This window comes from Lipophrys pholis (assembly GCF_963383615.2).
Source record: "Lipophrys pholis genome assembly, chromosome: 1".
Lineage (NCBI taxonomy): Eukaryota > Metazoa > Chordata > Actinopteri > Blenniiformes > Blenniidae > Lipophrys > Lipophrys pholis.
In genome coordinates, this window is record NC_137635.1 from 18,831,153 (window position 1) to 18,849,160 (window position 18,008).

The 18,008-nt window shown below is 42.1% G+C and overlaps 1 protein-coding gene across 1 annotated transcript in view; it reads left to right on the forward strand.

Moving 5' to 3' along the window:
• snx29 (sorting nexin 29) overlaps positions 1 to 18,008 on the forward strand; it is a 148,696-nt gene that overhangs the window by 13,341 nt on the left and 117,347 nt on the right. Inside the window, exons 12-14 of the mRNA XM_080465411.1 lie at positions 3,846 to 3,909; positions 4,545 to 4,673; positions 17,444 to 17,529. Coding sequence (XP_080321537.1) covers positions 3,846 to 3,909; positions 4,545 to 4,673; positions 17,444 to 17,529 — 279 coding nt within the window. The remainder of the gene's footprint in view (positions 1 to 3,845; positions 3,910 to 4,544; positions 4,674 to 17,443; positions 17,530 to 18,008) is intronic.

Consider the following 18,008-nt stretch of genomic DNA (forward strand, 5'->3'; position numbering starts at 1 on the left):
GAGGAAGAACAAGAGAGGACGGGTTTGAGGGGGAAAGTAACTCGAAGGAAAAATACTTGGAGTGTATTTAATATCACAAAGCAGTTTCATGGGAAGTATTCACTCTGTATTTATTCTCTCCTGCACTATGGTCTTAAATATTTTTCCTCACTGGGCCTGTAAAGCAAGTTCACCTATGATAGCTGTGGTGTTGTAGACCTTACACAGTAGAAACATTTTTTTACCAAATAGCAACTTGTAACCTGTTATATAATGCAAAATAGTCTCATTACTGCCTAACCACCACCTGAAAGGCCTTGTCTTGTCTCATAGATACACTCTTCAGCCATAACATTGTGACTACTGGCAGGTAAAATGAATAACACTGAAACTGCTGCTGAAGTTAATGCTGGTTCTGATAAACTTAAATTAGACCGTTACATATGAGGAGCATAGTGCTGGACCCGCGATATAATTGTTGATGGGTGTATCTGCAGAATTGGTGCATGTGTGAAAGAAAAGGTCATCCCTACTTGTTAAAGTTGAATCTATTAAGTCTTATGAACAAGCTGTTGGGGGTGAATTTAAATTTCTTTGGGGGGGCATATTCAATCTGCTGCTGCAAATAGATTTGTTGTGAAATGCTCAAGCACATCATGTGTTTTTGTGTTTGTCTCACCCCTGGTGTGTGAAAACCATAAGTGAGGAATCAAAATCAGCCGTTGATTGGCTGAAATGTTGACACAATGAGTCTTGAGACCCTCTATGAATAGGTACATTTGCACCAGATGAAGAAGTGTGCCTATTTAGAGTTAAAGATAACTTGGTTTGCCCTCTCTTCTATTAGGGCTTTGTAAACATATACAAATAATATATTTTGAGTCCCTTCTGAAGAAGCTGATTGAGAAAAATGGTGTGAAAGAGGAAAAAAGTGTGCAGCTTGTTCTCTCCTACAGCTGTTCCATCCAGATCTGACCGAGCCAAGCAGCCCATTGATTGGAGAGTATGGAGTCTATAATTCACAAGGCGATTCGATTACATTGCTGGGCTCGAGAAGAATGCATCTATTATCGGAGCAACGAGCTTGTGCACGCTCTCAACAAACACGCGCTGTCGTCTCTTTTTTTAAATGGGGCTCCAACGTGTGTGAGCATAGCATACATATGTATTTCCATGCACGACCATGCACTTCTGGTGTGATTTGCCCACGTTCCCCTGTGAGGATGGAGGGGTGTCTGGCTCTGCCAAAGTCCCTAATGATTTGTCTGTGGCACCCGCTGTGAACGCGTGGTCAGACTAAAAGGTCACATTTATTCCTGGCCTGCTGATGTGGAGAAGGAGCCTTGGTGATAACGGACTTTTTCTCTCCTCAAATTCGCTGTGCTCTCCATCACACTTGTCGTCATTCTCTCTTCTTCCTCTCACTTAGATCGGGGCTGAAGGAGACCTACTTGTAATTGGGGCTGCATTGACGCCCTTCATTAATTATGAAAACAGAGTAGCGGTCTACATGTGTGGGAAATGTGCAGATGAACTTTCATTTATTTTGCACTTCAGTATTTTTAGATGTCCTTGCAACAGCCTCGTTTGGATCTTCGAAACCTTCACGTGCATCTTCATGCATAACTGTGAGGATGAGTCACTGTACTACCACACAAGCTGGCCCAAATCCGTCCACAACATCAGCACGGAGATTAACATCAGTCAGTAGCACACTGCGAGCAGACTGAGGTGACAGATGATACAGTTCAACTCAGTGCTGCTTTAAGCCTGAAAATACACCAACACACACGTGACGGCGATGATACAGCCTTAATTCCAAAAAGGTTTCAATCATGAGTGAAATGTAAAGAATTTATAACATATAAGATGCTGAAAGTAACACGTTTCATACATTTGAGTCCTGCAGACTAAAGAGGAGAGGATCGTTCAAAACCCTGCATCTAGGGTGGGACAGAGAAGCATTAATTCCCATGGTGTGGGCATTCTATACATCAGGAAAGGAACCATAAATGCTGAAAAGTATATAGGCATTTTTGAACGTCTCCCCCAGTCCAGACAACATCTATAGTAATGTAGGCTTCTCATGTTTCTATACAAAACCACATACGGCCTCTAAGAGAGCAGCATGGCGTCACCTGAGAAGAGTCTTTGATTGGACCCTCGTCGGTCAAACACAATCCCACAAACATTAGCTCAGATGGAAAATCTTGAGAATTTGAGGAGCAGAATCTGCAGCCTGAACTCTCCCCCCGGGAACACTGTGAGAAACACGGTCGTTTTTGCACTGTGGGTGTCGTAACCATCCTCCTAAAAGTGGCCAGTGACAAGTGACTCACAATGTTAACACATTTCATGGACCCAAGGTTTCCCCTGTGAGAGACTTGTCGTGAGCGTCACACAGTGACAACGGACTTTTCCAGGCTTATGATGCACATTTATCAGACTTTCTATGTGCTACCCATGCCTCATGTTGCTTCATCCTATTGTCCAGTTGTCATTGTCAAGGCATTTTGACTCTTGCCACTCTCGAGGTCGCCAGATTGCTCAGAGTTATGCCACTTGGTAGTGAGGCTGAAATGTTTCGCGGTGATAAAAGTTGCCCTTCACCTATCTTGAGCCATCAGGATGTTAAAGTTTTTCTACCGCCAACAAGAAAATGTCAACATGTACGAGAATCACTGCCATAAAAGTTTGACATTCACTCTTCCCATATCTTGTGTCATGGCGTGATCCCTGAGATTTTTCTTTCTCCCGCTGAGCTGTAAAGTGAAAACGGCTCGACAACTGCCGGTCGGATTGCTGTAAAACTCTGTGCTCACTTTATCCCCCCTCAGGAACATGCTGTAATAACTTTGGTAATCCCTTAACTTCACCTCGTGCATCAGCATCAGGTCAAAAGTTTAATTTGGAATTAAACTGCTGAGGGTGTCTTGTTAACACAGACCGAGAATAAAATAAACACTGCAACCAATTTTAAAGCAACCAGCATTTTCCTTGTTATGTCAGGAAGGAAAAGACAATTCGTGATTACCATAAGTTGAAAACCTTTTTGTTATGTCGGGTTTTTTATGTAGGACATGACTCTCCGTGACTCTGTGATCTGTCCTGCAGCGTCAGCTGCTGATTGCTGAATAAATGCATGCGTTCAATGGGGTTTCAAATGTATGAGCGCCTCCAAAATGAAAGGTTTTCTCCTCCTTTTGACAGCTGTCAGCCGTGATGGTGATAATTGAAGTCAAGTCACAAACGCCCAAAGGAGGCGCAAGACCATTTGACATTGTGTTTCTCCCGCATTGTGTGGATTGAATACACGAGTGAGCGTCTCACCAATCCAATAATCATTTGAGTAGCATAAAAGCATTATTACCCGCAGCAATAGCCCGGCTGCTAAATGAAGCTCGAGCGGAGTGTAATTCATCGATAACTGTTTTATTTTGTGACTGTAATGGCCAAGTTGACTTCACTTTAATGGTTTTTGAGACTCAAGTTTAATACAAACGGCAGCCAGGAGTTTTCCTTCAATGTTTGATAGAAGCTTCCAAAAAAAGAAAAGAAAAAAGAGCAGTATGCTTTACTGCAGCAATTAAACTCTCTGAGGTAGATAGATATCATTCTGTATGACTGCTGTCAGCTGGAAAAGAAGGTGAAACGTGATTTTATCTGCTTTGGCATGGTGTAAAAAGAGTAGCAATAATCCAGGAAGTGTGTGGGATGCTTTTTTTTTCTTTCCTTTCCCTCCTTCTGAAAAGTGTTGGTTATTAGTTTATGTATATTACTCTGTGTAGCATCTGTTTATATGTGCATTTGATGTATTTCAAGTAGTTTCAGAGCAGAAGTCTCACCCCGCTCTGTCTCCTCTGCAGTGGAGCTGCGTCAGGCCATCGTAGCCATGATGAACAGGAAGGACGAGCTGGAGGAACAGAATACGTATGTTGGGATGGATTCTGCTTATCTGCTGCTTGCAACCCCCACCAACACACAAGCACAAATACACACATACTCACACCAGGACCTGAAGATGATATCTGATGACCTTACTGTAAAAATAGCTTGGTTTTCCGTTTATCGAGAGACGAGATGCTTTTTTGTGCCGACTGCTGGTTGTAACATTTTGTTGTTGTTGTTGTTTATTTTATTTTGAGCATTTTAGTCCTCGGAAGACTGCGATTTACGCTCTATTAAGCAGCTATAAACAACCCACACCAAATCCTGTTTGAATAACCTGAGATTATAGTATTATGTTAATGCCTCTTTGTAGTTAATCATCATTAATGTGAATTTCCTGCCAAGCAGCATTCAGATTCTATTGATAAACACTTGTGGTATTAAATTTACATCCCTGCAGTCACAGATGTGTTGATTAAGTGTCTCATGTCAGGGTTTAAACGTAGTACAGCCACCATTTTATCACTGCAATCAAATAAATGTAATGCTGTTTATCTAATCCGCTGTTTATGGAAGTAATATTTATTGTATCTGGACCTGCGGGGTTCAGTCCTGAGCTGAATTGATGCCTGAGTGTGATGGTGACAGACTGGAGATGTGTTGCACGTGCTTTGTAGGTCACTGCGCAGTCTGCTGGACGGTGAGATGGAGCACTCTGCAGGCCTGAGGCAGGAAACTGATCTGCAGAAGAAGAAGCTGGCAGAGCTGGAAGAGAGACACTCGGCCAAAGTCCAGGCGCTGGCGAGGTGAGATACAGCTGGGATGTCTTCACAACTCCTGCCTATTTATTGTCACCACAAGAATGACCAATTCACTTAGGAATATTTCCTATAGATTGTTCAGTGAAGCATGCAGTGATGCACTGCAAAGCTTTGCATGCTGGGAGAGAATCTTTTTTGCAGATTGTGGTCCTACTGTACAGCCAGTTTTTGAGCTCAAACCCATATGAAACTGTCGACAAGGGTTCACGTTTCTGAGTGTCTCCTCCTTATTACTGTTCAGGTAGAGATTCTGAGGGTCCCAGTAACTCTGGAATGTATGTTTTGGTGCTTTAGAATCTGTATTCAAGTCAATAATAACAAATGCAAAGCTCCCACAGTCTAAAGAAGCATAATGCATTCACATTACAATAAACATTTTTGTTCTTTTTCACCAATAATGACACATTATTGGTGTCATTATTGGTGAAAAAGAACAAAAATAATGACACATTTCTATAAAATAAGTTATATAATAAAACAAGTGCACTTTTTTATTTTAGAAATTTGCCGTTTGTTTTTTTGAATTAAGCTGATTCTTCAAAATTTAACCAGGAGCTTTTCCTTGCTTGGAAAAATATGTTGAAGCTGCTTATCTTTTGTGTCTTTTGACATCTGAATTTAGGGCAGACATTTAGCGAAGACGTTAAGAATTGGTTTGGTGCCAAGTTTAACATGGACTCATGTCATTCATTTAGGAACATAGAGTGTGTTCTAGATGTGTTTATCTTGTTAATATAGAAAAATCAAGCTGAAAATATGCCTCACTAACTCTGAAAAACTGTGCCACAGCAATATTTTGGCTAATTTCATCCATCTAATTCAAATAAAAGAGAGCGAAAACCTTTTGTTTTTCATAAGAGGTGATTAAGAATTTTCTTTGTCAAGTAAATGCTTAAAACTAAAGTAAATTTAACAAATCCCAAGTGACATCTGCAACCAAAAAGTTGTTCTTCGTAATTTGTGGTTTATGTTAATCAACAGGAAACATGTTTGAATAAGTGTCTGTACTTATGGAGGCGCTCCAGCATGTCTGACGTGACCTGGAAGACGTTTTCAAGTTGGTGTAGGTGGGAAGGTTTTTCCCCCCGAGTGTAGATCGCTGTGAAGCAGAAGTCAGGAATGCCATCACTTGATATTATAATGGTTGATCGGTGTTGACCTCAAACCCATCACCTCCCTGCTGGCACATAACAGCATTTTTCTATTTTTATGTAATGTAGATGAACGGAGTCACAGCAGGGAATAATGGTTATTGATATTAATAATGATGGTAGTGGAGACACAGCTATTAGTATGCTTGGTTGCATCTGTGTCACAAAAAAAAATAAGGCACGTCCCTGGCAACCAAACAAAAATTATTTTTGAAATTTTGTTGAATAGTCTCAAATAAGCGTTGTTTTAGAGCAGTTATGCACAGCCTCATATTACAATACCCGCTGTGGTGTTGTCCTCTCAGACCTCGTGGGATTAAATCGTGTCTGGATAAAGGGGAATGAAATGAATGTGGCGAAAACTGCGAGCAGCATCTGTCATTCTGTGCAGGTTATTGTTCAAACGCTGGAGTTCAATGTGGTTACTCATTACTGTGGTTCATTTTTGTTTCCTGACAAAGACAAATTTTCAGTCAGCGTGAGCGCTGACGTAAACTGCTGTTTGACGACATTTTAGGCCCAACTTAAGTTAAATTGTCTTGCAGATGGATCAAACACTGTATGATTTAACTGACTCGGGCCGTATCTATATGACAATGCTTCAAGTGAAAATGTGTTATTTTTGGAGTTTTCATTTCAGAAAACATTCGTGTCTACACAACAATGTTTTGAAAACAATGTTTATTTAAATGACATTAGCAGAAAAAAACTATATAGTTTTCACGTAGGGCCACTAGAGGGTACTATTAATGGGATTTTGTAATGGATGTTGAAGTTAGATTGGTATTCCAGGTGACTCAACTATAAAACGACCCGGGAGAATCTGGACTGGGAGTCATAACACTCTGGAGGCCGCCATTGTTGTTATTGTCCATCGACTCATAGTGTGCAGAAAAACTATTTACTATGGCTGTGGTGTGCATGAGCAGTAGCAGCAATTGCGAAAAGTTGCATTTTCCACCCGTTTCCTTGGAAGACGGAGTCAGATTGTTTTCAGAAAGTTCCGTCTTGGGAGCCGATTTCAAAAAGCTGCCTTTTCAGCAGCTCCGAGCACCATTGTCGCAAGAAAAAAAAAAAAAATCATGTAAACAATCCAAATTTCTCTGGTACTAATTAGTGAAATGTTGTTTGGCCAATTAATCTTGCATATCCCAACAAAGAAATATGGGCTCTTTTTGGGTGAAATACCCATGAGATAGCTTGTGAATTTTTTTCTGTTTATTTGTCCATGTACACGTTTCATTAAAAGCAGTTTGGGCATCTGAGCTGAAGGAGACATTGTCTGAGCGCTCTCCACAGCCCAGAGGTCCTTGTGTGTGTGTGTGTGTGTGTGTGTGTGTGTGTGTGTGTGTGTGTGTGTGTGTGTGTGTGTGTGTGTGTGTGTGTGTGTGTGTGTGTGTGTGTGTGTGTGTGTGTGTGTGTGTGTGTGTGTGTGTGTGTGTGTGTGTGTGTGTGTGTGTGTGTGTGTGTGTGTGTGTGTGTGTGTGTGTGTGTGTGTGTGTGTGTGTGTGTGTGTGTGATTAAAACTGCCTTGTTGCTGCTGATTGTGTCTCATACCTACAGTAGCTGCGTCACCATTTTACACATCATCACAGTAATTACCACCGCACCATTTAATGGTAAGAGCGTTACTCAGAAGGGTACAGGAACTGCATTGGTGCAAATATCCCCATTAAGGCTCCACATCCTGTTCGGTCCACTGTCAATTGAATGAGTCGGAGAAGAAAGGTCAGACCCTTCCCGTGTTTCACCCTCATTGTGTTATATTTCCTTCTCCAAGTCACTAACACACCCAGATATACATCCCAATAATCAACCACTCACAGCCTCCCTGGAAGTGGACTGCGTCACCTCTGCCTCGGCGGCATATTGGCTGTGCCTCCCAAGACCTCAGTCGAGCCCTAAGGCCCTTAAAATAGATGATTAGTCATCCTCGAGCGGTCTAAATGGAAAACCCAAGAAAGTGTTGAGATAGGAGCCTCCTACAGGAAGTCAAACCACCAGCTCGGATTGATCGAGTGACTCAAGTTAAGTGTGTAGGGACTGCTGGAGCTGAGGGGCTCGTTGTGTGTGGAGAGGACCGCATGGTGGCTGATGGGCCTTTTAAATTATTATTTAAAAGGCCCTTATTAGACTTTTTATTTTGAACATGTATTAAAAAAAATCCGTAACTATTTGTACATACAAAAAGAAAAAGTAAAAATAAACATAGATCCGATGCATAACAAAACACCTCACATTGTTTGAAAAAGCAGTGGGCAGAAGTAAAAACCTTTTTAATTTCCCACCCCTTATTACCTATTCTTTAGTTTGTACATAGATATTCTTATAATTACATAATACAGCTCTATAAATATACCATATATACATTTTATACATAACTATATGAATTGATACCATATAAACACTTCAGACATATCTATATAAATATATAATTACAAAAACAAAATATTCTACATACATATCCTTATAAATATATACACACACACACACACACACACACACACACACACACACACACACACACACACACACACACACACACACACACACACACACACACACACACACACACACACACACCGCACCCACACACATCTCCATAAATAAATATATACCATATACTTAGTTACAATCTAACAATCAGCACTAATCTATTTAGAGACTATTCTATTTATAGAGACATACTTCCTCTTCTATATACTTGTTCCAAAATATTTTTTGTACCTTTTTTTTAATCAGATTTATATTTGCACTTGGTTTTATTTCTGTCTCCAGACTGTTCCACAAAGTCACCCCACAGCTCGATACGCACATGCTTTTCATCTTTGTTTGAACCTTCGGTTTTTTTAAAGTTTAAGTCTCCCCTTAGAATATATCCCCCCTCCCTTTCACTAAACATTCCCCGTATATTTTTTGGCAATAGATTATTTCGCGCTTTGTACATTAATTGTGCCGTTCTGAATTTGACCAGATCCATAAATTTCAACATGTGTGATTTTATGAGTAGCGGGTTTGTGCGATGTGGCGACGTTCACATGGAGCACTTTAATGGAGTGTAAACCGTGACAGGAAACGAGTGTGGAAGGATCATGTGATCATGATTGCCTCTATCTCTTTTGTACAATCGACTGTGGCACACACACACACACACACACACACACACACACACACACACACACACACACACACACACACACACACACACACACACACACACACACACACACACACACACACACACACACACACACAATCCTCGCCTATAGTCTGTTGCTAAATCTCAAGTGCTGCTTTTCCTTCTCGACCAAATCTCGATCAATAGTGTCTATAAATACCAGTGAAGGAGCAGCTCGCCACTGAATGAGGGCTGGAAGCTGTCAGCATCATTCAGTGAAAGAGGGTACTCTCAACCGTTGCTATGTATCCCACAATTCTTTGTGATTATCACGCCCAGGGTGAATTGCAAGTCGCCTCGATCCCTGAGATTGGTTGCGTCTCCACACTCTAAAGGACAGTCGGGGTTGACCGACAGCTAGCTGAAGCGCTCCACAGCTGTTGGGTTAATTAAGACGTATTGTCTTAACTTTGACTGAAACCGTGGCGCCGCCGCCGGTAATGTTCAGGTTAAATGTTTATCTCCGACGCCAGATGGTTTCCGCCGCTCGAGGAAGACGGCGCGAGTCCTTCTGCTCACTTCAGTGCTTCTCCTGGTGATAGCGCTCTTATTGTAGAGGGGCGTCAAAACCCCAGGAAGTGGCATCCGTGCGTGCACGAGACACGAGCGTGCGTGCGTGTGCGCGTCTTCAGCCTGGATGTCGACGGGGGTGGCGGAGGATGAGCGAGCCGCCATAGATAGATCCCGGCTGACGTGGACTCCCGGCAGAGGGGAGTGGGCTAAAAAAGAGCCGCCGCTCACTTCGCAGACTTACTCACACAAGAAAGTCAAAGCTGTGCAGCGGGGACCCTTACTCACCCCGCTTCTCCAAATATAGCATGATAATGTAAACCCCTCACTCCCACTGTGTGACATGCAGCAGCCCACGTCCTCACTGTCAGACCTCCCTGACTGGAGCGCACACGTAACAAACCTCACGTGGGGTCACACCGTGAACTTTATCCCAAAGTCGTCCTTGTGAGAGGATTTATTGGCGCTCTCACAATGGGAAGAACAGAACGAGACACTCACCTTTCATTTGATCACGGTGATATGTGAGCGGGCAAGATGGTGATGTTATTTCACAGGTTTTCAACAAGTGAAAAAGGGAGATGGGGGAATTTGGCGATTCCAGTCAACAGAAATCACCTGCTCTTAATTCCTTGAAGTCCCTCATCAGGTGGGAGGTTCAATGCGTCTCTGAGAACTTTCTGCTTTTCTCGTCTCGGGTCTCCGGAAATGGAACTTTCCATATTTTCTGATTAGAAACACAAGCACAGTTGCTCTTATAAACACCAATTTAACACATTCAGCATTAGATTTCAAACCCGAGGCATGCGGCATTCCTGCTTATCCCACGGTACCTTGTAAAAATATCACCCAGGAAACTTACGCCTGACTGCATTGTACTTCTGAGCTTTCACTTTTTGAAACGAGTTACATTAAAGCTCTGAATAACAGGAAGGCTACTTGATCAAACATTTCTTGAATTCTTAATTTCTGTTTTCTATATTGATCACAGAGGACTACTTTTCGGTATAAACCCTGACAACCAAAGAGAAATACCTGTCAGTGACCCTGCTATCTCTACCCCATTAGGTGGGTTTTAATGCAATGTTAATTTTCCTCACCAATTTTGTTAATGTGTTTAGTTTAAAATCTTTATCTTTAATATAATTTACTGCTACGTTTGTTTTTAGAAAAACTATGGCTGGTACATCTGTAAAACAGAATTAGATTTTCAAACATCAGTCGTGTTTTACTGATAAAAAGATATAAAGAAGAAAAAAGTCTGGCGGTTCAATTGAGATGTGTGATTGCACATTTTGATTTGGAATTTCATGCAAACACACAATTTGTAACTGGACCTCTTGTGTTTCTTGAAAATTACATTTATTTGAATTGAGTCAGTGCATTATATTTACGTCTTGTCACTCGTAATGCTTACAGACGTTTAATCATGAACTTTCCTAAAAATAGATGTCCAAAACCAAAATGGCCTCACTCTGAACGTCTAACCCTCAAACTCGAAAGCGCTTACGAGAGACGAACACACACACACACACACACACACACACACACACACACACACACACACACACACACACACACACACACACACACACACACACACACACACACACACACACACACACACACACACACACACACACACACACACACACACACACACACACACACACACACACAGAAACTCTCCCGTTCCCCTCCACCATTTCTCGTCCCCCTTTTAGACGTTGGTTGGCAGAGCAGAAAGCAGGCCTCTCGCAGCGGGAAGACGGGAAGGCGGCCAGTCGAGTGGGCTCGGGCCAGGAAGTGGTTCCTCGTCACTGGGAGAGGGGGCGGTTGGACAGGCGGACACACACACACACACACACACACACACACACACACACACACACACACACACACACACACACACACACACGGATAAGAAACGAGAGCAGATGCCTTTTTCTTAGCTGGCAGCGCTGCCTTTCTCCAGGCAGTCTGCTGTGATTGCTCTGAAGAGCAGCAGGGAGAGCTTCCCTGGTTTGTTGGTCTGGAGTGTTTGGGCATCGCCTTTGTCTCCTTCTTTGGAAAGTCAATTATGCTCCTCAGCCCAGGTAGTGGAGCGTCTGAAATGTTAATAACCCAGGTCTGCACCTTGTGGCCTTGTTGTTGCTGGGATGTGGTTATATGGATATATTCTTATTTATATGTGCATTTTATTTGGTTTTTTTTTAGACCTGTGAAAGTGTGTCACAGAAGCTTTCTTCTGAGGATTCTCTTTTTCGGAGAAGCTGAGCAGTAAATTGCACTCAGGAGCATTATCCAGCCACTGAGCTGTCTCCCTCTGAAGGCGTCTTTTTACCTCTCGTTTATAGCTTCCTAACAAAGCCCGACCGTACCTGAAGAACAGCCAATTTGGCTGTGTTTATAGCACATTAGGACGACTACGGAGCACTGGGATAATGAAGACAAGGGTATGGGCGGGGGGGGGGGGGGTTCAATAGATACAAGAAAAAAAGCACTCCAGGGCTTCAATTCAGCTTAAGTAATCACTGTGTGTTGCTTGAGTTTAGGTTTTTCTCTTGAGATAGCTTTTTTGGCTCGTTCTTGAAGAGAAGAGAAGATGCTCCATTTTTACCCTCTTTCTAATAGTGTTTTACAGTATTTGCTTTTTATAAAACACACTCTCAAACTTTGCACTCTTCACTAACTTACTCTCTTTCAAACAAAATATTTATAGTGTCTTTATCTCTCAAGCGCACACTGTTTCCTGCTCTTTCACCATTCGCTTCATTTGCACACAAAACAGCCTCTGTTTCTTTATATCTTTTTCTGAGGCGCGCTGCTTTCCTTTGTCTCGCTGCTTCTTTTACCCACCGAACAATCACAAACCCTCGTGCAAAAAAAACCAAAACACAGTTCATTCTTCTCGCTCGTGTCACGCGGAAAGAGACGGGATGATTTCCCTGGTTTTATTACTCTGCTCCATTAATAGGATATTTCTTCAGAGCTGGCGTGTACACCGTCAATATTTTCAAACTATTGGTCTTGATGAGAAGTCACTTTGCGACGAGTCCCGTGTCAGCCGACGACGGATGCAGTTTCTGCCACAGAGAGGAAGAGTCCTTAACTTTTCGACATGCTCATTTGAAACATTTGCCGCCCCTGAAGGCAGACAAGACACTCCGAGGCTCAGACGAGCTCGAACGCATCGTATTTACAGCAGTGTAACGTTCACTAGAAGCATGAAATAATTTAATAGGTCGCTCTTAATTGGAAAGAGTCAACCGGGAGACACAGCTGCACTTTCTTGATATGGGTTTTGGGGTCGAGCAAATTGCAAAATGTCCCTCTCACGGGGCTTTGTTGTTAAGTGTTGTTCAGTATCCATCAATGAACTTTTGCCCCGTGGGTTAGAATAATGCTGCTCCACTGACCTGGGTTTGTTTTGATGTACCCACAGTCATTGTGGGAAAACGGAATGCAAAACTGAATTTGAACACAGGCTTGCTGGATTATTTCTCCACCAGTTTTATTGCACATATGTGGGGGAAAAAAAAAAACCAAAGCAAAAGAGGAAACTCTGTATTGATTTAGTACTGAATAGTCGTGCCGCCCGAGGGAAGATGCTCCAATACAGATGCAACACGCCTCATGTGGGGTGTATATCACACCTCCAGGTTCTGTTTTGTCAGGCCGCTTCTGGAATTGGAAATTCGTCAGAGAGACGTTCCTCCGTAACCCGCATGTAACGGCATACACCTCGGCAAATTTCCCCCAAGACCACTCACACTGGATTTGCACGCTGTAATGTACTGTAGGGATTATCTCCACCTTCATCTCCACCTCTCTCACCATCACCTCACATCAGTACTGAGAATACAGTATATTTGCATCAGAGGGTTCATCGGGAGCTTACGTAGAAATGATTAAACTCAGAGCCGCTGCAGTGTAATTTACTGAACTTTAGTTCGGCAGCGATTGGAATCTGTCCCTAAAACCTGCGCCTGTAATTACATGCTAGACTGATGCTCCTGATTACCAACACCTCCTCGTCAGCGGCGAGCACGGCTGACGCTGACAGCAGTATACCTAACAAGGTGACCTTCTGTTTGTTTTGCCAGCGCAGGCAGTGTTTTCCACATTAAATGCAAGTGCGTTATTTCAGCAGAAGTCCTTTCACTTGTATCTGAGCGATCAATAATTCAACGACGCGCGCTCATTATCGGGCTGTTGTGAACCTGCAGAAGAAATTCAGTTCCGAGCGCGGGCACATTAAGCATTGTTTGTTCAGGCAGTTGTTTAGTCACAGCTGAGAAAATTAGCCCAGCGATTCTCCGAGATCTTTTTCAAGAACAAACAAAAGTCTCCTTGAGTAACTGAGTTTCTAACAGCGGCGTCTTAATGTGCCATTACAGGTGTCAAATATACGTGCGTACATAATAGTTTGCAGGTGTTAAAACAAAAGTCCACTGTAATGGAGCAGCTCGAAAAAGACTCGGTGTCACTTCACAATTGTTCAGTCCTGCCTCTTGTGCCTTGAGACAGTTAATCGTGCAGTTTGTTTGATGTTATAAAACTAGTAATTTATCATTTGTGTTTTCTGCTCTTCATTTTGCCACAATAAGCTTTAAATTTAAACTTTTCTTTGTTGTGGCGCAGTATGTATGCGCAATGAAAATGTCTATATTTTCACAAAAACCAAACAATCTCTACCAAAAAATGACTACAACCTCCACGTAAAGCAAAGTTGATTGATTCCTTGTGGTGCACCCAGGTTGAACTTTTACTGTTCAAATGGATTGTACTAATGGAGCCACTCGACCACAGTTTGTATTGACACAAGGAATCTTTTACCAACGGTGAACCAATTACAAGTATTTATTTTCTTCCTTCGCCACCAGTCCGGATGCTCTTCTGACTCAGTTCCTCCTTTTCATCACTTAGTGTGATTGGGATTGGCGGGCCTCTGTGTTCACATGGTGACTAATGCGGCAGACAGAACCAAACAACACTCAAGTTCCTCACAACTAAACATGGCACCAAACGTGTGGGAATTTGTGTTTGGTAGGATATTTCGTTTGTCTGGACAAAAATTGGGATATTGTTTGAAAATTATTTGATTTATATTTTGAATCGTTATACAATTTAAGGGACCATGCATTTGTAGAATGAGCACTGAATTGGTGTATGTGGACTGTGGCCGTGACAAATTGGCAAAATTTGGCTACCGATGCTCGTTTTTTAAGTCTCTTGTTACCAACAGCTTTACCATCAGTCCTCATCTCAACGCCAATGAATACAAAGGCTTCTGTAAATTAAATTTTTTTTTTTTTAAATTGACAGTGTTTTTATTATGTGTCCACACACTTCAATCAAACAACATTCGACGAGTTGGAAGCAGGATATGCCGTTTACTATTGGAATAAAAAAAAAAAGAAAAAAAAAAAGACTTATTTATGACTCTGCTTCTCATCCCGGAGACGCTGTTTCTTCAAAATGTGTCACCAAAGTTGGAATAAACTTTCAAATAGTGTAAAATTCATTATCAGCAAGTAAAGAAACAAAGAAACAAATCCTTCAAAACAAGTGGTTTCATGTTTTTTTTTTTTTTTCCTATTTGATAATCTTACACATTACACACAGTCCTTTGTGACGGGCTTTAATATAAAACTATTTTACACAGCTGTGTGCACTTAGAGATTGATTCTCCACCTTTGTGAAGATGAAATGTTTGAGACTGCATCGCACAAAACAGCACTGAAATCATTTGGGGAATGAAGAGTTCTTCAACCTGAGCTTCGGGCATCAAGGTTACTTCGCTCACATTTTGTAAAACACTGTAATCTACCTGCTGTCGTAGCAGCAGACTCATTTATCTGCGTATCGCCCCGAAAACCCTCACACAAGACGCTCCCTCTCCGGAGCGAGCGGCGTGTATTAGCTATAATTTAATCAGGCTGGAAAGGCGTCTGGGCTGCAGGCAGTCCTGATAACGACGTGGACGGCTCCGCTGAGAGCTCGTCATGTGTTTTCAGGGGGTCTCCCGGCAGGCGCCTCTTTTGTTGCCTGTGAATGGGGGGGCTGATAAGCAGGGCAACAAAAATCACCCATGGAGAATGAGGGGTTGGGTGGGGTGGAGTGGGGGTGCAGAGGAAAGACAAAGACTGTTAAATTTAACTGCCAACGGCATAAAGCCGCCCTCCAACCCTGATTGATTTCCTCCCCAAAGTCGATGATGTTCCTACGGTTCTGCCTTGTAAAGAGACCGCCTCCGTTTCTTTAGCACCGTGTCTTAGTGTCTTGTTCTCCAAAACAATCCAGCACGGACATTTACACTTGTTTTTAAAGGGAATCCTCGAGATATTTGGGCCTGAATTACATTGTTGGTTGTAGAAAATACACTCAGGGGCAGCTGCCATGTTGAATATCGCCACATTAACTCTCAGATTCAACCATAATGAAAGAAGTGAAGTTGACTGATGTGCTCAAAGGTTGTCGGTCTTCAAAAATTCTTCTCTTCTGTTAGGAATTTATATTGCAAATTTGATTTGCTGGCAGCTGTCTGTATTAATTTATTCTCAGCCTTTTTGATATGATTTATTAGTAGAGTTTATACAAAGTAAGAAGTGAAATTGACTTGAATCATTTCATCAGCAAATGCTCAATCGACTGTTTTGACGGCACGAGGCACTTTGTCAGGCATTGATGTGAGGGAAATACGGCCTGCATCACAGTTCTGTTCACTTTTATTCTGGAACATCCTGAAGAGTTTCAGGCAGCTCTTTTAATACGTTTACATAGTTTTTAAAGAAATAGAGTGAAAGTTGCATTACAGACCAAACCCTGGTCTGTCACTGGTTCTCTTTGGTCAATCGGATGTTTTTCATCAAACATGCTGATACAGTATATTTCGAGGACTGTCACTCTTAAATGCAAAGGCATGCCCAAATCTGGTCCAAACTGGTGAAATTCATATGCAATAAAAAGTCACTCTTTCTCGTGTAGTTATATGCTTCCAAGTTAAATTGTCTGGTAAGTTTCCACGTGTAGTCTGCAATTTCTGATTTGATAATTATGCACAATTAAATATATAATCACTATTACAATTAGAGTAATTTCTGCTCTAACACTGGGTTTCAATAACAACTGAAAGATTTACTCGAGATTTGTTTTCATGATTTCTTTCTAAACATCAAAAGGAAAAGCTAGTGCTGTGAAAAGGATTTTTCAAGACCAATAAATTTGTACTGCCTCTCCCTTCCCCACTGCGACATACTATATCCTGTAAAGTTTCTTCTGATTCTTCCAGAAGGGGTCCATCTCAAACTTGTGAAAAGTAATACAATCCAGAAGTATATGAATCATGTGTGCAGGAATATAAGAATAGTTCTGGCCATTTGTTGTACTTACTTTGAATCTAAGCCACCCATCTGTTGGGATGACAAATATGTTAATATCCAAGCTCCAGTTTTGTCTTCTGCTTGTATTTAGATTCAAAAGTTAATTATGCGTTTTTGCCCGTTTGTCTCTGCACTTCCACAAACTGCATCCCTGTGAGTTCTTTCCTCAGTCCCACCACCTGGATTGGGTTTCAAGTATTATTTTTTTTCCCGTCACCTCGCAGGTGACCGGATGATTCACACTGTCCTTGTTGTCAGAAAACAGAGTAAACAACTTAGGCTTGGCACAGCTCTGCGAGTGGTTTGGAGAATATATGTTCTCTGTAAACACACAGCCGCATCTTCACTTAGACATAACACAGCAGATGAATGTTTTCTATCTGAATGACTATTTCCATTCCGTCTGTTATGGATTACAGTGAGGATATATGCGAGTGCGTAAAATCTGAATCCACACAGCGTCTTGTTGATATGACCTCTGTCTTTCAGTCCTCGTGGTTTCAAGAGGTGTGTTTGTGTGCTCCTGTGCAGGGAGAATGAGGTCCTGAAGGTCCAGTTGAAGAAGTATGTGGGGGCGGTCCAGATGCTGAAGCGAGAGGGAAGCCAGAGCAACGATGGTAAGACACAGTTTCTCCTTCTCCCTCTGTTCATTATGACCTGAAATTAGATTCCCTGTCCGTGTCCCAGTCCGTCTAGTTCGCTCTCGAACAGAGGCGCTCATGGATGCAAACAGAGAAAAATAAGGTCATCAGTTTCCCCCCTCATCCCTGATTGCCTCTCATCTGTTTCTCATGGACTGTTAATGACTAACCTCCACTATTGCACCGTCTTACACACACACACACACACACACACACACACACACACACACACACACACACACACACACACACACACACACACACACACACACACACACACACACACACACACACACACACACACACACATTGTTTGAGTTTTTTTTGTTTGAGTAGTTTTGACAACTAGGACTTTGTTTTCTCATTGCCGGGGGATGTAAGCGGTGCTCCGTGTGAAGACCAGCAAGATAAGCTCCTGCTGTATCAAAGGCAAATAAAACGAACATGGCAGATTA